General features: G+C 47.5%; 1 protein-coding gene and 1 pseudogene across 1 annotated transcript in view; one reads left to right on the top strand and one right to left on the bottom strand.

The window, feature by feature from the left end:
* Positions 1–2,159: 2,159 nt before the first annotated feature.
* UMODL1 (uromodulin like 1) overlaps positions 2,160–21,343 on the bottom strand; it is an 86,313-nt gene continuing 67,129 nt past the window's right edge. Inside the window, exons 17-21 of the mRNA XM_055420397.2 lie at positions 12,667–12,812; positions 11,958–12,194; positions 11,202–11,361; positions 8,939–9,023; positions 2,160–2,341 (exon numbers count right to left, since the gene is read on the bottom strand). Coding sequence (XP_055276372.2) covers positions 2,160–2,341; positions 8,939–9,023; positions 11,202–11,361; positions 11,958–12,194; positions 12,667–12,812 — 810 coding nt within the window. The remainder of the gene's footprint in view (positions 2,342–8,938; positions 9,024–11,201; positions 11,362–11,957; positions 12,195–12,666; positions 12,813–21,343) is intronic.
* LOC148778642 (ubiquitin carboxyl-terminal hydrolase 1 pseudogene) lies at positions 13,114–14,397 on the top strand (annotated as a pseudogene).

Genomic DNA, 21,343 nt, shown 5'->3' with positions numbered 1-21,343 from the left:
TTAGTAATAATGCAGGACTAAATCAAAGGGTATATGTGTCTACTAAAAATCACATTAGCAGTATTCTTTTATGACTGACCTATTTTTAAAAATAGGATTTAGAATGTGATGTCAAATATTTTTGAGAAAGTGAAATATTGTGTATTTAACAGAGGGGCACAAGGCTGGGTGGGTGGGTGGTAGGTGATAGATGTCAATAGTGAGCAAAGCCAAGACAGGGGCTTGGACCACTTGGGGTGGCAGCAGGGCTGGCAGCCCTGGGTGGTGGCAATGTTTGGGTGATGGCAGAGCTGTACTGGAGCTTGGTTTGAAAAGCCTTGTGTCTGGGGCTCCCGGTGTCCAGAGTCCTGCGTGCTTCTCCACCAGCTCCTCTCACCATCCTGGTGCTGCTGCTTGTCTGGGACCCACACGGAGGACGGGCCTCCTTGGGGTAGGCATAGGCTGGGTGTTCTCCATCTCTGGGGCTCATCGAAGCCCGGATGTAGGACAAAACAAGCTCCCATCAAGGCTCGAGTGAAGACTGGAACTTGATCACAGCTACCTGCGCAGGGAAGATCATCTGGGTCACTCTGTACCAGGAAAGGCAAGGTTGATGCTGAAACCCCGGGAGAGTGAGGCGTAGAGCGTCGCTGCCAATCCTGAGGACATGACATCTGTGCTTGCTGAATAGGGCCAGGCCAGGCCCAATAAAAGGGCAGAGACTCCCGGGAGGTATGGGAGCCTGGTCTCGGGTGCGGGCCACTCCCTCTGGTAGGCAAGCAGGTGTGGCCGCTGCACGCACCTGAGCCAGACGGCCACACCCTGGGGACTTTGTGCCTTTTCACTGTTTGTGGACCACCCACCCGGACACAGGGCTCAGCGCCCAGCGGGGCTGTGCCGGGTGTCAACCTTGGGGATGTTCGTTTGACGTTTCCAAAGAGCAGATATGTGCAAGAACTTGAAAACTAGTTATAGGTCTCTTCCTTATATACTTTGGAAGACAGAAGTCCCAGGAGCATAAGAAAAGACCAGGGGCCAATTTTACCTCTGTGTTTCAATATTCAGGAGGGGCCGGCCTCCCTGGTCAACTCACCAGATTTCTTTGGAAATCCCCCAGGACAAGTATTGGCCTCCTTGTTGTCATTATTATTTTATATCTGAAGTAAGAACTGAAATTTCCTTGTGATTCTATGCAGGGTGGTGCTGGGCCCAGGCCCAGCCCTTCCCACGGGGATGTTAGGGCTCCAGGGCCTGGAGTCACAAGGGCTCTCAGGTTGATGGGGGCTGAGACCAGGTGAGGACATCACGTTCCCAGTGTCTCCAGGACAAGCTCCTGGAGCAGGGACAATTTCTCTGGTCACAACGAAGTCAACCAGAAAGAGATGCTGCCTCATGGAGAAGTAACCTAGGCTCTGCTGTGTGGCCGACCCGGCTGATTGACCTGAGCTCTCTGAGCCCACTGTCTTCATTTAAAGGATGAATCCCGGGTCTGCCACACTGTAGAACTGAATTGTGCTGAAGGTCTGTTATCTCGAGAGAACGACAGGCTAAACATGGGGACAGAAGAAGGGGACATGGGCTAGCCACTGCAGAGCATGTTCATGTGACAGTACCCCCAACGAGGACAGTATGGAGCAGGGGCAGTAAATGGAAGGGTCTTCATGACCACACCTCGTGGGTCCCAAGTCAGACGAGAAGGTACCCAGCCAAGGCGGCTGTTGTCTTTAATGTTAGAGCAAAGTTGAGCTGAAGTTGGGCTTTCCAGGTGGCACTAGTGGTAAAGAACCTGCTTGCCAACGCAGAAGACATAAGAGACATGGGTTTGATCCCTGGGTCAGGAAGATCCCCTGGAGGAGGGCATGGCAACCCACTCAAGTATTCTTGCCTGGAGAATCCCACGGACAGAGGAGCCCAGTGGGCTACAGTCCATAGGGTCACAAAAGAGTCGGACACGACTTAGCGACTGACCACACACACGTGTACCAGGAACAGTGGATGAAGACCGAATATATATTTCTTATTAAAACTCACACAGTTTTGCAGGCATGAGACACCAACACCCACAAATCTACCTTCAGCCAAAACCCCCAGATACACTGTGTGGTCACCATCAGTGCTGAAGGCAGGACTCGCATGTCAGAGGGTCTCGTTGTCACCCACCTGCGGGGCAGCCCGGCTCCTTACTCGTGGAACTCCTGGTAGCTGAAGTTGTCGGACCGGGCTTTGAAGTCGTACTTTCCAGTCATTCTCTGGTAGTGGCGGACAAGGAGGGCAGCTGCCCCAGCCACCAAGGTGCAGGCGGCCCCCACGATGAGGACCAGGTAGCCAGCTCCCAGGCCCGGCCCTGCCGCCAGAGGTGACCCTGTGTTGCACAAAAGAAGCCAGTTCTGAGTCCATGTTGGAACTGTTTCTTTAACTTGCTTTTCATTGCTTTTGATTGTGTGGATCACAATAAACTGGAAAATTCTGAAAGAGATGGGAATACCAGACCACCTGACCTGCCTCTTGAGAAACCTGTATGCAGGTCAGGAAGCAACAGTTAGAACTGGACATGGAACAACAGACTGGTTCCAAATAGGAAAAGGAGTACATCAAGGTTGTACATTGTCACCCTGCTTATTTAACTTATATGCAGAGTACATCATGAGGAACGCTGGGCTGGAAGAAGCACAAACTGGAATCAAGATTGCCAGGAGAAATATCAATAACCTCAGATATGCAGATGACACCACCCTTATGGCAGAAAGTAAAGAAGAACTAAAGAGCTTCTTGATGAAAGTGAAAGAGGAGAGTGAAAAGTTTGGCTTAGAGCTCGACATTCAGAAAACTAAGATCATGGCATCTGGTCCCATCACTTCATGGCAAATAGATGGGGAATCAGTGGAAACAGTGGCTGACTTTATTTTTTTGGGCTCCAAAATCACTGCAGATGCTGATTGCAGCCATGAAATTAAAAGACACTTACTCCTTGGAAGGAAAGTTATGACCAACCTAGACAGCATATTAAAAAGCAGAGACATTACTTTGCCAACAAAGGTCTGTCTAGTCAAGGCTTTGGTTTTTCCAGTGGTCATGTATGGATGTGAGAGTTGGACTACGAAGAAAACTGAGCACTGAAGAATTTATGCTTTTGAAGTGTGGTATTGGAGAAGACTCTTGAGTGTCCCTTGGACTGCAAGGAGAGCCAGCCAGTCCCTCCTAAAGGAGATTAGTCCTGGGTGTTCATTGGAAGGACTGATGTTGAAGCTGAAACTCCAATACTTTGGCCACCTAATGAGAAGAGTTGACTCATTTGAAAAGACCCTGATCCTGGGAAAGATTGCGGGCAGGAGGAGAAGGGGACAACAGAGGATGAGATGGTTGGATGGCATCACCGACTTGATGGACATGGGTTTGGGTGAACTCTGGGAGTTGGTGATGAACAGGGAGACCTGGTGTGCTGCGGTTCATGGGGTTACAAAGAGTTGGACATGACTGAGAGACTGAACTGAACTGAACCCGCATGCAGAGTTCAGTTCAGTTCAGTTCAGTTCATTTCAGTCGCTCAGTCGTGTCCGACTTTCCGCGACCCCATGAATCATAGCACGCCAGGCCTCCCTGTCTATCACCAACTCCCGGAGTTCACTCAAACTCATGTCCACAGAGTCGGTGATGTCATCCAGCCATCTCTTTCTCTGTCATCCCCTTCTCCTCCCGCCCCCAACCTTTCCCAGCATCAGAGTCTTTTCCAGTGAGTCAACGCGTCGCATGAGGTGGCCAAAGTATTGGAGTTTCAGCTTTAGCATCAGTCCTTCCAATGAACACCCAGGATTGATCTCCTTTAGAATGGACTGGTTGGATCTCCTTGCAGCCCAAGGGACTCTCAAGAGTCTTCTCCAGCACCACAGTTCAAAAGCATCAATTCTTCAGTGATCAGCTTTCTTCACAGTCCAACTCTCACATCCATACATGACCACGGGAAAAACCATAGCCTTGACTAGACAGACCTTTGTTGGCAAAGTAATGTCTCTGCTTTTTAATATACTATCAAGGTACATCATGTGAAATGCCAGGCTGGATGAAGCACAAGCTGGAGTCAAGATTGCCGGGAGAAATATCAATAACCTCAGATACGCAGATGACACCACCCTTATGGCAGAAAGTGAAGAAGAACTAAAAAGCCTCTTGATGAAAGTGAAAGAGGAGAGTGAAAAAGTTGGCTTAAAACTCAACATTCAGAAAATGAAGATCATGGCATCTGGTCCCATCACTTCATGGGAAATAGATGGGGGAATCAATGGAAACAGTGGCTGACTTTATTTTTGGGGGGGGCTCCAAAATCACAGCAGTCGGTGACTGCAGCCATGAAATTAAAAGACGCTTGCTTCTTGAAAGAAAAGCTATGACAAACCTAGACCTAGCATATTAAAAAGCAGAGGCATTGCTTTGCCCACAAAAGTCTGTCTAGTCAAAGCTATGGTTTTCCCAGTAGTCATGTATGGTTTTGAGAGTTGGACTATAAAGAAAACTGAGCACTGAAGAATTGATGCTTTTGAATTGTGGTGTTGGAGAAGACTCTTGAGAGTCCCTTGGACTGCAAGGAGATCAAACCAGTTAATCCTAAAGGAAATCAGTCCTGAATATTCATTGGAAGGACTGATGTTGAAGCTGAAGCTTCAATGCTTTAGCCACCTGATCTGAAGAACTGACTCATTGGAAAAGACCCTGATGCTGGGAAAGATTGAAGGCAGGAGAAGAAGGGGACGACAGAGGATGAGATGGTTGGGTGGCATCACTGACTCGATGGACATGAGTTTGAGCAAGCTCTAGGAGTTGGTGATGGACAGGGAAGCCTGGCATGCTGCAGTCCATGGGGTAACAAAGAGTTGGACATGACTGAGCAACTGAACTGACCTACCTGTGAATAGAAGTGATTAGTACGCCTCTTCCAAAGGCTGGACGTTCCCTTGGAGATGCTTTGCAAGACTGAAGACCCTTTCACTTTACTTCCCCACTGCCTCTCCCCCTCTATTCTGCCTTTTGACTTTAGTTCCTCCTTGCTTCTTTCCCTCTGACTCTATAAAGGAACCTGGCACCCAGACCCCGACAAGATGGTTATTTTGAGGCGCAAGCCTGCCATCTTCTTGGTCAGTGGGCTGCCTGAATAAAGCAGCTTATCTTAACCCCTTGTCTGTCAGATTTATTGGCCTATCATGCAGCGAATGGAGCAAGCTTGGACTGGGTAACACCTACAGGGGTGAGACGGTGCGGGGCCAGGTCCCAGCTGGGCCCCAGCATCACCCCTGGATAGAGGATCCAGGTCAGAGCCCATGATGGAGCAGGCTCTCCTGCGGCAGCTGCTCAGTGTGCTCATGAACCCGAGGGCTCCCAGAGGTGCCAGGGCAGGTGCCTCAAGCCCAGGAGAGCAAAGCAGAGGGGACAGCTCCTCCTGCTCATCCTCTGGATGGTCATTGGCCAAGAAGAGGAGGCCACGTGGGAGCCACAGGCAGTGCAGGTGGGGGCAGAGAGCTCAGTGGACTCGGCACAGGGACACGTTGCCTGTACCCACGTGCAACTCAGCACAGGGGAGCCGGCCTTTCCCAGACTCAGGGGCAAGAAAGCACATGGGAGTCTGGACCCAAAACTGCTGAAAACAGGGATACAAATAAATACTCGAATATGGAGGTTCACAGCAGTGGAAAGGAGAAACAGACCTGAATTCATCAAAGGCTGAATGAACAAACAAACGTGGTCCATCACCCAGAGGAATGGCATTCAGGGAGGCAAAAGGGAGGAGGTTTTGCCACAGTTACGTGGGACACGGATGAGCCTTGAAAACATCCACTGTGCTGAGTGACAGGCACAGTTGCTGAGGACCACAAGTAGCCATATGATCCTGTTTTTAGGGAAACTGGAGTCAGAAAGCCAACCTCATGGTTTCAGGGGTGGGGATGGGGTTCACTCTCTGTGGGCTTGGAACTGCTTTGGGGGATGAATATGTTTTGAAACTAGAGAAAGGTAATGGTCATATCACACTGTGAATGTGCTAAATTCTACCCAATAGTTTACTTTAAAAGTTAACTTTATATTAGGTAAATTTTATCTCAATCTTATCACAGGAGCTTATCAGAAAGTTCTGGGTAGGAAAGCCTTCCTGGGCAACAAGGGACACTTGAGACCCCGTTTCCCATTTCTGGGGCTATGGCCTGAAGTATCTGCTGCTCTGGGCCCCCCAGTCACAGCTTGGGCATGTGCAGCAAAGTGGTCAATGATGGCTTAGAAGAGGCTCCCTTCAGACAGCCTACATGATGGGTCAGCTGGAAACCAGGCAACCCCATCCTCCAGAGGGAGGTCCACACTGGGATGAGGATACTGGGAATGATTGCTGGAGCACCTGCAACCTTCTAAGGAACATGAGGCCCCAAGACTCTGGGTTACCAGCTTCCTAAAAATTTGTTCACAGCTGGCCCTTAAATCTAGTCTCCAGTGGATGGTACCATAGAGACTCCCCTCTCCTCCTATATCTGTCAGGGGCCAACTTGTGACCGTAAGGGGGGACTGTCTCCCTAGAAGATGCTGCAGCAGAAAAGCAGAAGAGGCCCCCCATGGTTGGCCCCATGGAGTCTAGCTGCAGCCCCAGACTGCCAGCTCCAGAAACAAGTGAACCTGTTTGGCTGCTGCCTCTCCAGCTGGGTTTCTGTTCCCTACAGTCAAGTGCTCTTAACCAGCCACAGATTCAGAGCTGCTCTGACTGGAGTCCACAGGCCAGTACTGTCCACTGGTTATCAGGATCCAGGAATGGTTACTGGTTCAGGAGAGATGCTTACAAATAGAGAGGGAGCCTGTGTTGCAACGTGACCCACACCATCAGTGGGAATGTCTCCTTAAACATAACATCCACATGTCAGTCCTGATGGATGAGACATTTAAAAGACATGGGTCCTCCCCCAGAAGTGTGAGCACCCATGCACAGGGTGGTGGTGACATCCTGGTATGATGTACATGATCACTCCTCCTGCAAAGACACTGACCTGTCACTGCCCTGTGACGGGGACACATCTCAGTGAGGAGTAGTGATGGAGGTGTGCGAAAACCCAGGAGCTTGGAACCTAGAACCCAGGCCCCTTCCAGAGGCTGAGCTCAGCCACCACCCGGGGACTCCCAGGCTTCTCACTTCTGAGCCTCCTCCACAATTGTCCCAGACCCTTCCCACTGGTTCATTTCAGGAGCCTATAGGACATTAACCTCAAACTTTCTCAACTTCTTCTTACACACACACACACACATACACACAAAACTGTAGTGACTGAGAAATTATGTTCTCTGGAAAAGCAAATGGCCATGGATGATTTCCAAAAATTAAGTGCAAAAAGTATGATGCTGATAGATATGTTGGCAGCACAGATTCAGGAGTTGCCTAGGTGTGTTCTTCCTTTAAAAGACCAGCAAACAGTGTTACATGTTGAAGCACAATCTCCAAAAAAATACGTGTTGGGTCCAAACCCCCAGTGCCTCAGAATGCACTGGGAAATATGCATATTCGGAAATATGATTCTTGTGGATGTCATTAGTTAAGAAGTTATACTGAAGTGGGAGAGGCCCCTAATTCAATGACCAGTGTCCCCATAAGAAGACAGAGGTGCTCAGGAGAAGCCACATGGTGACAGAGGCAGAGGCTGGAGGGAGGTGGCCACAGCCAGGTCACCCAGCAGGACATGCGGAGGCAGGGAGCCAGGCCTGGAATGGAGGCCCTCAGAGACTTTGGAAGGAGCCAGCCCCACCCATTATGTGGTCTTGGATTTGTGTCTCCAGATTTCAGTGGTATTTTGTTATTTTAACCACTCAGTTTATGGTTCTTAGTGAATGTAATTCACATATGTTCTCTTTCATATTAGAGCCCCAGATCAACCAGCTCTCGGCAATTTAAGACAATGAAGAGGAAAGGAAAAGCATTGTCCCAGGACCCAGGTCAGTGATCGCCTGAGGACCAATGCAAACGCAAGGGCCTGGAGTGCAGCTTGGGAGACCCTCAGTGGACAGGCCTGGGGCCTGGCTGGAATCCTGTGATCTTTTAAATTTCTGAAATGTTCTGGATGAGAACCAGCAGCTGAATATCATTGGCCAAAAGCCTTCCTTCCCAAAATCTGGTCAGGACTCCTGTCCTGGTTTACACCCTGCCTCCAGAACCCAGAAGTTCTTGAACAAGAAAATAGAGAGACAAAGAAGGCCATCCAGATTAGGAAGAAACAGAATAAAAAGGGAAAATCAACTAGGATTAGGTTTAGCTGCAAGAAAGAGAAAACCCCAAAATAGCAGTACAAAGAAAATGCAAGTTTCTTTCTGGCATAAAAATGGGAGGTCAGAGCTCAAGCCTGGCCCCACAGCTTTGCTCCAGGGTGTCCTGGGACTCCAGTTCCTTCCAGTTCCTGTCTGGATGGTCCTCATGGCCCCAAGTGGTGGCTGGTTGCAGCCACCTCCCCTGCATCTCAGGCAGCTGTGTGCGTACCAGGTGTTTAGAAGGAGGGCATTTGACACTCCCTTTTGCATCTTATTGGGGCTTCCCTGGTTGCTCAGACGGTAAAGCGTCTGCCTGCAATACAGGAGACCTGGGTTCAGTCCCTGGGTCGGGAAGATCCTCTGGAGAAGGAAATGGCAACCCACTCCAGTATTCTTGCCTGGAGAATTCCATGGACAGAGGAGCCTGGTAGGTTACAGTCCATAGGATCACAAAGAGTCAGACACGACTGAGCGACTTCACCTCAGTTCACTTCACTTTGTATCTTATTAACCGGAGTTCACTTATGCAGTCACTCTTGCTGCGAGGTTGGCTGGAAACAACAGTTTTTCCTGGCAGCCAACTGTTCCCTAAAAACTAGGGTTCTATTACCATTGAAGGAGGGAAGAAGAGATATCTGGGGACAGCTAGCGGTTTCTGAATCAATACCCAGGTTTAGTTGTCTAACCCGAGCCACCTGCTCACCTTCGGACCGAATCAGGGGTCCCCAGGACATCTGGTGCATCACGGATGGCTCGATGCTTCTCAGTGACCGAAAGTCATCACAGTTCTGTTGTTTTCATAGGAAAAAAGTGTTCACATTAGTTGAACAATGGTTATGAGAAAGGTACCCACTCTCAGGGATGGTACATTGATCAGCACACGCTCTTTTCTGCTAGAAACGTCAAATCACAATGGATGAGTTCAATCAGGGGGGAAGGATGTTGGGGAGGCCTGATCACCTGGACTGTGCCAGGCTGGATGCCCAGCGGGATGAGGGGAGGCCTAGGCAGCAGGCGGGTTGGAGGAAGCGAGATGTAACCCCCTGAGCTGTCTCCAGTTACTAGCTCTGGCCTCATCTCAGAGTCACCTTTGTGTTCTTCCCAGCCTGCTGTAGACACTTGCTCCTTTTAATGCCTTTGCTTTACAAAAAGTTTCAGTGGCACAGAATCTACTTACTATATACCTGTGACGGAGTGCACTGTGCCCCGCCCCCAAAGATGTTACAGTCCTAACCCCAGTACCTGTGGATGTGACCCTAGGTGGAAATAAAGTCTTGGCAGAGGATCCAGGTAAGAAGAGGCCGTTAGGGTGGACCCTAACCCAGTATGATTGTGTCCTTGTAAACAGGGGGCATTACTCACAGACAGGCATGCACAGGGGGAAGACGTGTGAAGACATAGGGAGAAGGTGGCACTGACCAGGCAGAGAGCCGGACCTCAACAGACTTTCCCCACAGCCTCAGGAGGAATAACCTGGCTGACACATCGATCTTGGACTTCCGGCTTCCAGAGCTGTGTGAGGAGAGATTTCTGCTATTTAAGCCTATGGTACTTTGTTACAGCAGGGCTTCCCAGGTGGTGTTAATGGTAAAGAACCCTCCTGCCAAAGCAAGAGATGCAAAAGATGTGGATTCGATCCCTGGGTTGGGAGGATCCCCTGGAGGAGGATATGGAAACCCACTCCAGTATTCTTGCCTGGGAAATCCCATGGACAGAGGAGCCGAGTGGCCTAGAGTCTATAATAGAGTCACAAAGAGTTGGACACAACTGAAGCAACTTCACACGCACGTATGCACACACATACTTTTCTTTAGCAGCTCTGGGAAGACAATACAACTCCTCTCCCAGAGGAAGTTGGAAGGAAATATGTGCAGCCCGTATTATAGAGAATTTGAGAACTGGCAGCTCCTTTCCGAGACTGCCATGGCCATTAACATCCTTAGTGTTGGAACCTCCCTGGTGGCCTAGTGACTAAGACCATTCCATGCTCCCAACGCAGGGTGCCCAGGTTTGATCCCTGGTCAGGAAATTAGATCCCACATGCCCCAACTAAGAGTTCACATGCCCCAACTAAAGATCCCGTGTGCCACAACTAAGAAAGTGCAGCCAAATAAATAATAAAACGCCCTTAGTGTTTCTAAGGGGCCGATGCAGGTCAGGTCCCTCCACAGGCAAGCGCTGCGAGTCTGTGCTCCTTTCCTCCTGCTGTTCCAGAAGATCTTCTGTTTGAGAGAAAGTAAGAACAAAACCAGGAGTTGCTGGGCTTCTTCTCCTGTGCATTCAGACGATGCCCTGCCGCTGATCACCCTGGAAAACCACCCAACTTCCGTGAGGAGCACAGGAACAAGTGAAAGAGAAACAGGCAGTGGCTGACCCAGAGACCAGCAGAGCCCTCCACGCCATCCTCCGCCACAGGCGACACGTGACTGTCACTGCACCTACTTGTCTGTGGACGAAGAATAACTCTCCAACCCAGGAACACAAAGCACATCTCAGTTTCAAAGGTCTGAGGAAATGAGAATGTAAAGTTATTCATAATCCCAGCATAAATGCTGAACGGGAAAGGAAAAAAAAAGATTAAACAATGCAATGGCTTGGATTCAGTAGTGTTCCATCGACTTGCTAAAAAGAATTTCAAATTAAAACATTTTTACACCTAAATATGTGTTCAATCACGTTGAAAAGAGGCACTACAGCCCTATGTGAAGGAAGGTCTGATGTGACGGCCAGTGGAAGGGTCTGGCCCCAGGAAGGGCTCTAGTGAACCACCCAGCGACATCGGTCTTCCACCCAAGGCTGTCCACCATCAAGACCTCATTTCATGCCTTTTAAAAGCCAATTCCGTGGGGCCCAGAACCTCCTCCATGAAGTCGGGCCCCAGAGCTGCCCAAACCCCCGGCCTCTGATACTGAAGCCTCCCTCCTCATAGCATAGAGTCCAGAGGTTTAGAACAGCAAAACACCTACTATTTTGCATGTGGCTCCAGGGGATTCCATGCAGATGCGGAGTTTGCAGTGCAAATAGACTATGGAGTTGTTGATGAAGGAAAAGATTTTCAGCTTAAACCGGGCCTTGTTGGAACTGCCGTTCTCGATCACATTCGTGTGTGTATTGGGGATGGGGCAGCTGGGAAGAGAGAAGACTCATTAGCTGTAAACTGGCCCTCCTGTCCTCGTTGCCAGATGAGTTTCCTTACATTGCACCTGAGTACAGCTGGAGCATGCCAACAAGTCTCCAAGTAAGCAAGGATGGCTAGGTCTCCAGTTTCCAACAGAAAGGCATCCTGAGGGCACTGCCAAAACCCAGGTCTGCATCCACAAGTATCTGGGAATTCTCTTGGGAGTCCTTTTGACTCCAAGGAGATCAAACCAGTCAACCCTAAAGGAAATCAACCCTGAATATTCACTGGAAAGACTGATGCTGAAGCTGAAGTTGCAATACTTTGGCCACCTGATGTGAAGAGTGGACTCACTGGAAAAGACTTTGATGCCAGGAAAGATTGAGGGCAGGAGGAGAAGGGGACGACAGAGGATGAGATAGTTGGATGGGATCACTGACTCAATGGACATGAGTTTGAGCAAACTCCGAAAGACAATGAAAGACAGAGGAGCCTGGTGTGCTGCAGTTCATGGGGTTGCAAACAGTCAGACATGGCTGAGCAACAACAGCAAAATCAGACTACACAGCAGGTGGCAGGTACCCAGTGGCCCCTGAGCCCTTACCTGTTGTTAATGAAACCAAACATGACTGGGTCCCTGGCATTGCTGGATGGTGTGGCCCAGCACTCAGTCAGAACCACCTTCAGGTTGCTTTTCTGTTTATAGAGCCCTACTTCGATCTTGATGTCATCGCTGGCAGACACGCTGTAATTTTGGGGAATCGGAGAGTCTCCAATAAATAACTGCATTTCAGTGACGAAACTTCCAGCTCCATGGAGGTCCTCAATGATGGTGTAAACCCTGCAAGACGGAGTGTTTGCAGGGGTCTGCTTCTCTGACCTGCTTGTTCCCATTCCTCCCCAAAATGCAACTCCAAAGAAGGGTGGAAATAAAAGACCATCCAGTGAGAACAAGCAGAGAAAGGCTATTTTTTTCCCCAAGCTGGCTGGAGCTGGGGCCATCCCCAGTCACTAGAGCTTGGTGGAGACCTGAAGGCAGGCAGAGGAGGGGGGTGAGTTTCACAGGAGAAAGGGGAGCTCAGGTGTGCCCTGATGGCTAGGGGAGCAGACCTGACTTTCTCTGGTTGGTTCAAACTAGGAAAGGGGACAAATCTAGGGAAACTGGCAGTTAATCAAGTCCCGGCCAGTATCCATTTGTATGTTCGGTCTCTCAGAAGGGTCTTCAAGTGACTGAAACCCTCAAGAAACCCCCAGGTGGAGATGCTGGGAAGAGCATGAGCCCCGGGGAGTAGGGGAGAGACCTCTGCACTCACCCCCACTCGGGCGTGTAGCCGGATGAGGTCAGGAGGTCATTCTGGAAGGCGCAGTGGATGGGGCTCTCGATCTGCATGTGGTGGATGATGCCCTCTGGGGACACGTCGTTCCTCAGCATGGTCCTCACCACCGTAGTGGTCATGTTCTGAGAACACACAGGAAGTGAGTGAGCCCCCGGGCCCCAGTCAGCCCCCAACGTGGCTGCCCACCACGGCTCTGGGGCAGGGGCTGTCTAAAGTTTATCCCCTCCACGTGTGAAAACGCTGACAACTCTTCCCCAGTATAAACTGCAAAAGAGAATGTAACGTTGGGACACCTGGTTTAGCCTATTTCCTGTGCTCCTTTTCTGCATTAAAAGAGAGCCAGAGACAAACTAGATCAGATACCCCCAACAACAGATCAGGCTCCTGCCCAAATAATCCTCAAGGGCATTTCTGAAAATGAGAATGAAGAACCCTCACCGAAGAAATCGAGTTAAAATAAATCGGTTAAAGTATGCGACTCAGAAAACTGCATTGTAATTTTGCAGAGAATAACACAGAACCAAAGATCCAGAGGGCAACCTAAAGAAAATGAATGTGATCTGGAAGAGGACTGGGGGATGTGAGGTGACAATGCAGTTCACGCCCGAGGACAGGAGTCCCCAGGGAACACTGTGAAGCCTGTTAGTATTAAAGAGGTTAAGCCCATAAACAGAAGTGCAGAGCAAATCGGTTTCATGCTAGAGAAATGACCCCAAGGTCAGCTGGTATTAAGGACTGGCTGCTCAGAACGTGAATGTTTAGCAGAAAAAAAAAAAGAGATTTTCAGGCAGTTGTGTACCAACTGGTACAAGGAGATGGGCTTGCCAACATCAAGGAGAGTTCTGAAATTTCTCCAGTCAAAAGCAGAGATGAAAACCTTGAGATGGGCAGTTTCATCATTTGCTTCAGTGGAGAGCATTGTGAGAGGAGATAAGGATTTCTGTGAAAATCGCCATGTTATACTGAAGCCAAAGTCTTTTGTTTGACAAAATGCCTGAAGTTGTAATTGTCTGTTTGAGTTGCTTTACTTGCTAGTGGCTTGGAGTTTGGTTGTCATGGTAGTGGACTCCCCAAGATCAATACCCCTTATTGACACCTAAAGTGTCCCTAGAAGTACAGAGCCCAGGACCAACCAGGAGCAGCCTGGGTGACCTGTGGCTGTAATGCTTACTGTGCACCATGGCCAGCAGTGGACCTTGTTCTGCTTCTGTTAAAGTCACCAACCTTAACAGTTTAGAACTAGACAACGGAAATTTTGTGTGAAGAGGAAACAACAGGCGTGGCTGAAAATTATGCCAATGAAGAAGTTGGAATTAGAGTTGGTGGAAATGCACAGCCAAATAAAGTAAGTGTTATTGGACTGCCTGAAGGACGATAGAGCAAAGCAGAGTATGAGCCATATGACAAATGGTCTAATCCTGATAAGGTTGCCAGTAGAGCATTTGCTGAAAATAGAGATTCTGAGATTACCAATACTAATGTGACCTGTGCCTCTAACTGACGAGAAACCCAATGGACAATGAAGCCTTGACTTGAGTGGGTCTGAAAACAAAACTTCATCTGCAGGACAAAGCTTAGAGGAGTAGGAAGGGAATTGTCTGCTCTCTGATGATCAGAAATTTCCTGAACAGAAGGACATTTTGAATTATCTTTCCTTCCACAGCTACTGCATCTACTCCTTACTTGCTGTTTAAGAATAAATTATAAAATGAATATGTTTTACTTGTGTGCATATTAAACGGACCTGGACAAACTGGTAAAGTTGTTGCATCCAAGAATCTTCAGCTCTTTAACATCACACTCAAAGCAGAAAGCATTTCCTCTAAGATCAGGAACAAAACAAGAATGCTCACTGTCACCACTTTCATTCAACATAGTATTGAAGTCCTAGTCACAGCAATTAGACGAGGAAAAAACAGAGGGAATCCACATTGGAAAGAAAGAAGTAAAACTGTCACCCTTTGCAGATGACATGATGCTATACATAGAAAATCCTAAAGTGAAAGTCACTCATAACTGACTCTTTATGGCCCCATGGACTATGCAGCCCATGGAATTCTCCAGGCCAGAATACTGGAGTGGGTAGCCTTTCCCTTCTCCAGGGGATCTTCCCAACCCAGGGATCAAACCCAGACCTCCCACATTTCAGGCAAATTCTATACCTGCTGAGCCACAGAGAAGTTCAAGAATACTGGAGTGGGTAGAATAGCCCCTTCTCCAGGAGAGCTTCCCAACCCAGGAAATGAACTGGGGTCTCCTGCATTGCAGGCAGATTCTTTACCAGCTATCAGGGAAGCCCCAAAATCCTAAAGACATCATCAAAAACACCCCATCAATGAAATCAGTAAAGTTGCAGAAACATAATTAATATATAGAAATCTGCTGCATTTCTGTACACTAACAGGAGCTATCAAACTAACTAACAAGCTGTCAGAAAGAGAAAACAATATCATTTACAATTACATCAAAAAATAAAATTAAAAACCTAGGAATAAATTTAAGTAGGGAAGTAAAATACTTGTACTCAGAAGACTGTAAGACACTGATAGAAGAAACGGGAGACAACACAAATAGATGGACAGATGTACTTTGTGCATGGACTGGAAGAATTAACATTGTTAAAATGACCATTCTACCAGGGCAGTCTACAGATTCAAGGCAATCCTTATCAAAATAACCAATGGCATTTTTCACAGAACTAGAACAAAAAATTCTAAAATTTGTATGGAAATATAAAGACCCCAAGCAACCAAAACAACCTTTAGAGAGAAGAACAAAACTGGAAGTATCATACTTCCTGACTTTAGACTATACTACAAAACTACAATAATTAAAATAGCATGGTACTGGCAACTAAACAGACACAGAGATCTATGGAACAGAATAGAGAGCCCAGGAGTTCACCTACACTTACATGGGAAATTAATCTACAAGAATATACAATGAGGATAAGTCAACTTTTCCAAAAAATGGTTTTGGGAAAACTAGACAGTGACATGCCAAAGAATCAAGCTGGTTTACTCTCATGCCATGCCAAAGAATAAGTTCAAAATGGATACAGACTTAAATGTTAAACCTGAAACCATAAAACTTGTGGAAGAAAACACAGGCAGTATGCTCTTTGAAACCGGTCTTTTTAGTATTTTTTGATATGCCTTCTCAGGAAATGGAAACAAAAGCAACAGTAAACAAATGGTACTCCATAAACTAAAAACTTACATAATGAACAGAATTATCAACAAAACAAGGCAATCTACTGAATGGGAGAAGATATTTGCAAATGATGTATGGTGGCTCAGTTGGTAAAGAATATGCCCGCAATGCAGGAGACTCAGGTTCAATTCCTGGGTCAGGAAGATCCTCTGGAGAAGGAAATGGCAACCCATTCCAGTATTACTGCCTGGAAAATCCCATGGACAGAGGAATCTGGTATGCTGCAGTCCATGGGATTGCAAGAATCGGACACAACTTAGCAACTAACCCACCACATATCTGATAAGGGATTAATATCCAAAACATACAAAGAACTCATACAACTCAACATCAGAAAACAAACCCAATTTAAAAATGGGCACAGGGTCTGAATAACCCTAAAAGATGATGCTATCAAAATGTTACACTTAACATGTCAGCAAATCTGGAAGACCCAGTAGTGTCTTCCAGACCCAGTAGTGTCTTCCAGGCACAGGACAGGAAAAGACCAATCCTCATCCCAATTCCCAAGAAGGGTAGTACTAAAGAATGCACTGAGCATTAGACAGTTGCATTCATCTCCCATGCTAGTAAGGTCGTGCCTAAGAACTTGCATATTAGTCTTCAGCATTATGCGAATCAAGTACTTTAAGATGTACAAAATGAGTTTTAAAAAATGCAGAGGAACCAGAGATTGAATTGCCAACTTTCGCTGGATCATAGAGAAAGCAAGGGAATTCCAGAAAGTCATCTACCTCTGTTTCATCAACTACACTAAAGCCTTTGACTTTGTGGACCATAACAAACTGTGGAAAGCTCTTAAAGAGATGGAAATACCATACCATCTTAGCTGTCTCCTGAGAAACCTGTATATGGGTCAAAAAGCAACAGTTAGAACCCTGTATGGAACAACTGACTGGTTCAGGATTGAGAAAGGAGTACCACAGGGCTGTCTGCTGTCATCCTGTTTATTTAATCTACATGCGGAGCACATCATGAGAAACGCTGGGCTGCATGAGTTACAAGCTGGAATCAAGATAGGTGGGAGAAACATCAACAACCTCAGATGTGCAGATGATACCACTTTAAGGGCAGAAAGCGAAGAGGAACTGAAGACCCTCTTGATGAAGGTGAAGGAGGAGAGTGAAAAAGCTGGCCTAAAGCTAAATATTAAAAACACTAAGATCATGGCATCCAGCCCCATCACTTCATGGCAAATAGAAGGGGAAAGGTGGAAGCAGTGGCAGATTTCCTCTTCCTGGGCTCTAAAATCACTGCGGATGGTGACTGCAGCCATGAAATCAGAAGATGATTGCTTCCTAGCAGGAAAGCTATGACAAACCTACACAGTGTGTTGAAAAGTAGAGACATTACTCTGCCGACAAAGGTCCATGTGGTCAAGGCTATGGTCTCCCCACTGGTCACGTACAGTTGTGAGAGCTAGACTGTAAAGAAGGCAGAGTGCCAATAAATTGATGCCTTCGAACTGTGGGGCTGGAAAATACTCCTATGAGTCCCTTGGACAGCAAGGAGATCCAACCAGTCAACCTTAAAGGAAATCAATCCTGCATACTCATTAGAAAGACTGATGCTGAAGCTGAAGCTCCAGTATTTTGATCACCTGATTTGAACAGCCAACTAATTGGAAAAGTCCCTGATGCTGGGAAAGATTGAGGGCAGGCGGAGAAGAGGGCATCAGAGGATGAGATGGCTGGATGGCATCACTGATGCAATGGACATGAACTTGGGCAAACTCTGGGAGATGGTGAGGGACAGGGAGGCAGAGGGACAGGGATCAAAGAGTCAATTGTGACAGGACAACTGAACAACAATATACATAATGGAATACTGCAGCTGCTGCTGCTGCTGCTAAGCCACTTCAGTCATGTCTGACTCTGTGTGACCCCATAGACGGAAGCCCACCAGGCTCCCCCATCCCTGGGATTCTCCAGGCAAGAACACTGGAGTGGGTTGCCATTTCCTTCTCCAATGCATGAAAGTGAAAAGTGAAAGTGAAGTCGCTTAGTCGTGTGCGACCCTCAGCGACCCATGGACTGCAGCCCACCAGGCTCCTCCGTCCATGGGGTTTTCCAGGCAAGAGTACTGGAGTGGGTTGCCATTGCCTTCTCCGTAATGAGCCATAAAAAAATGGAATTTCGCCATTTGCAACAACAGGGATGGACCTAGAGGCTATTATGCTAAAGGAAATAAGTCAGACAGGAAAAGGCAAATACTGTATGTTATCCCTTGTGTGTGGAATCTAAAATACAAAACAAATGAACAAACCTAACAAAACAGGAATAGTTATAGATACAGAGAACAAAAGGTGGCTGCCAGGAGGAAGGGAGGAAGAGGAGAGAAATCGGTGAAGGGGAGTAAGAGAGTCAAACTTTCAGCTACAGAAGGAATGAGTCATGGTATGAAACGTACAGTGTGGGGAATACAGTCAATGGTGACATATCAGAGCTAGACTTACATGGTGATCATTTTGAAATGCATAGAAATATTGAATTACTATGTTGCAACAGATCCTAACACGGTGTTACAGATCAATTATGCTTCAAAAAGAAACAAGCAAACATAGAAAAAGAGATTAGACTTGTGGTTACCAGAGGCAGGAGTGAGAGAGGGGGAACTGGATGAGGGCGATCGAAAGGCACAAACTTGCAGTTATGAGATGAGTACTAGAGAGGTAAGATGCATCATACCTCATATGTATCAACATAATACATAGAATTAGCCCTGCTGCACTTTGTACATGGAAGTTGTTAGAGAGTAAATCCTCAGAGCTCTTATCCCAAGGAAAAATAATTTTTTCTATTGTTAAATTTTTTATCTATATGAGATGATGGATGTTCACTACACTTATTGCGTTAAGTATTTCATGATGTTTGTAGGCCTGTGTGTGTATGTGTGTGCTCAGTCATATCCGACTCTTTGTGACCCCATAGACTATAACCCATCTGGCTTCTCTGTCTATGTGATTTCCCAGGCAAGAATACTGGAGTGGGTTGCCATTTCCTCCTCCATGGGGATCTTCCTGACCCAGGGATTAAACCTGGGTGTCCTGTGTTGCAGGTGGGTTCCTTACCTTCTAAGTCACCAGGGTAGTCCCAATCATTTTGTTATATACCTTTAATGCTGTATGTCAGTTATCTCTCAATAAAATTGGAAGAAAACATTTTTTAAAGACTCTTTAGCTCTTGGATAGTATTGGTCTCTCTAGGTTATTATACAAACACTGAAATTAGAGTGAAAGTCATCATAATTTTTAGAGTTCATTTTCCTTGGTAGAGACTCCAGATGCATTAGCTTCTAGGAAGAAAGTCACACAGGTTCTTAAGTGAACAATTCAAAATGAAAACATTTAACCATCTTTGAACTTACACCTATCTCCTATGATTGCTTTTTAAAATAAAATGCTTGTGCTCATATCTCCAGGCTTCCCAAGTGGAGCTGTGGTAAAGAATCCTCCTGCCAATGCAGGAGACACAGGAGATGTGGGTTCAATCCCTGGGTCAGGAAGATCCCCTGGAAAAGGAAATGGCAACCCACTCCAGTATTCTAGCCTGGCCAATTCCATGGACAGACTGTAGGTGGGCTACAGTCCATACGGTCACAAAGAGTCAGACACGACTGATCTATGAAGCACGCTTGCATGTTCATCTTTCCATGTTTTTGAATGATCTGCATGATGTTTATAAGTTCTGTGTTTTTTCAGTTCATTAGCAGAATCTCATTGAGCACATCGGGTTTTACAAAGCCATGAAGTCACATTTTGGATGAGCTTTATTAAAGACAACGAATCTAGAACATGTGCCCTCACAGCGGTGAATGTCATGTGCCTTGACTCACTTTGAAAACTGCCTCAGAAAACCTGGGCAGCCTCCTTCCATCATTGTACGAATTTTACACAAATTATGAAGATGATTCCATCCTCCAGGAAATCTCTGGGGGCATGGGCTCATTTCTGTCTCTTCCAGTGCTGTGCTGTGCTGTGCTCACTCAATCGTGTCCGACTCTTTGAGATGCCATGGACTGTAGCCTGCCAGTCTCCTCTGTCCAGGGGATTTTCCAGGCAAGAATACTGGAATGGGTTGCCATTTCCTCCTCCAGAGGATCTTCCTGACCCAGGGATCAAATCCACGTGTTCCGTCTCCTGCATTGGCAAGCGGGTTCTTTACCACTAAGACACCGGGGAAGCCCTATCTCTTCCTAGCCAGATCTAAATCATCTGTATAGAGTGAATCAAACTCAGAAGTGAGACCCTAAATTTCACTTTTATTACAAACTAGGAAGTCAATAAAATTTAACCAAAAATAAAAAAAGGAGGCAGAACCCACTAACAGCATATACTCTGTTGTATTTGTATAAGGAAGCCTTTGGGAGAAACTTAGTTTTTGACAAATTTCAAAACACATAAGAGTTCCTGTGGCTTCCAGGGCTTGGATAGGACTCCTAAGACATGAATTTCCTTTTGTTCTGAATGGGCTCCGAGTCTTACTGAATTTAATTGCTCAACCAGGTGTTTGTCCAGCTCAGAAAAAGAAGCAAGCAGGAGAGCTGACAACTGCAGCCTTCTGCTTGTCTCTGGGCCCCTGTCTGCCCTCCAGTCGTGTAGGCGGTGACGACTCCCCCAGGGCTCCTCCCGCCTGTGCACCACGGGCAGGAGCATCTTATTTCTGGTATCTTTCCCTGGTTCTACTAGCCCGCACCAAAGTGGCCCAAGAACCGCAGCAGCAGCTTTGCCCCCCTCTCTGTGCACCCACCTGCAGGTGAGAGTCTTAGGGATCTTTAAGAAAGAGAATCATAACCCTGGTTATTCTCCAGTTGTACTGGTTAGAGGGTCGGAGTGGGGCTGAGGAAGGCTGTGGTCACCAGAAACATCCTAACTGGTCCTTCAACCCAGGGACCCTGTCTGTGGGTCTGAGGAACCCCTCAAGGGGCAGCCAGGCCCACAGGTCCCCACTGACCTCCAGCTGCCTGGCCCGCCCTTGGTCCAGGGTCTGGCATCAAGGCGGCTGGCACTCTGAGCTGTGTTTGCACCACGTCTCCAACCTCCCCTCCCCAGCCCATCCTACTCAGGCCCTGGGTCGTGTCCGGGCCTCCTGCTTAGCACAACACTGATTCTGACCCTTTCAGCCCGAGATGCTACGTCCCTGTGCCCTATACTTGGGGTCATCAGCAAGCTCAGGCCAGCCTGTGCCCAGGCTCCCCCGCCCCATGAGGGAGCTCACCCAGGGCTCCAGCCAGAGCCTCTGAGGGTCCCACCCTGTGCCATTAGACCCTTGGAGCAGGCAGAGTCACAGAGACTACAGGTTCCTCAGAGGCCAGGCAACCTTGACCTTGACCTACCCCTTAGACCTTGATGGGCTTCCAGGTCCCATTGATTAAACATGGATAATAATACCCAGGGACTTCCCTGGTGGCTCAGAGGGTAAAGCATATGCCTGCAATGCAG

Source organism: Moschus berezovskii, chromosome 1 (assembly GCF_049115385.1).
Source record: "Moschus berezovskii isolate FMDL1 chromosome 1, NW_MosBer_1.0, whole genome shotgun sequence".
Classification (NCBI taxonomy): Eukaryota; Metazoa; Chordata; class Mammalia; order Artiodactyla; family Moschidae; genus Moschus; species Moschus berezovskii.
The sequence above is the reverse complement of the archived record's forward strand: the minus strand, read 5'-3'. Positions and strand labels throughout refer to the sequence as shown.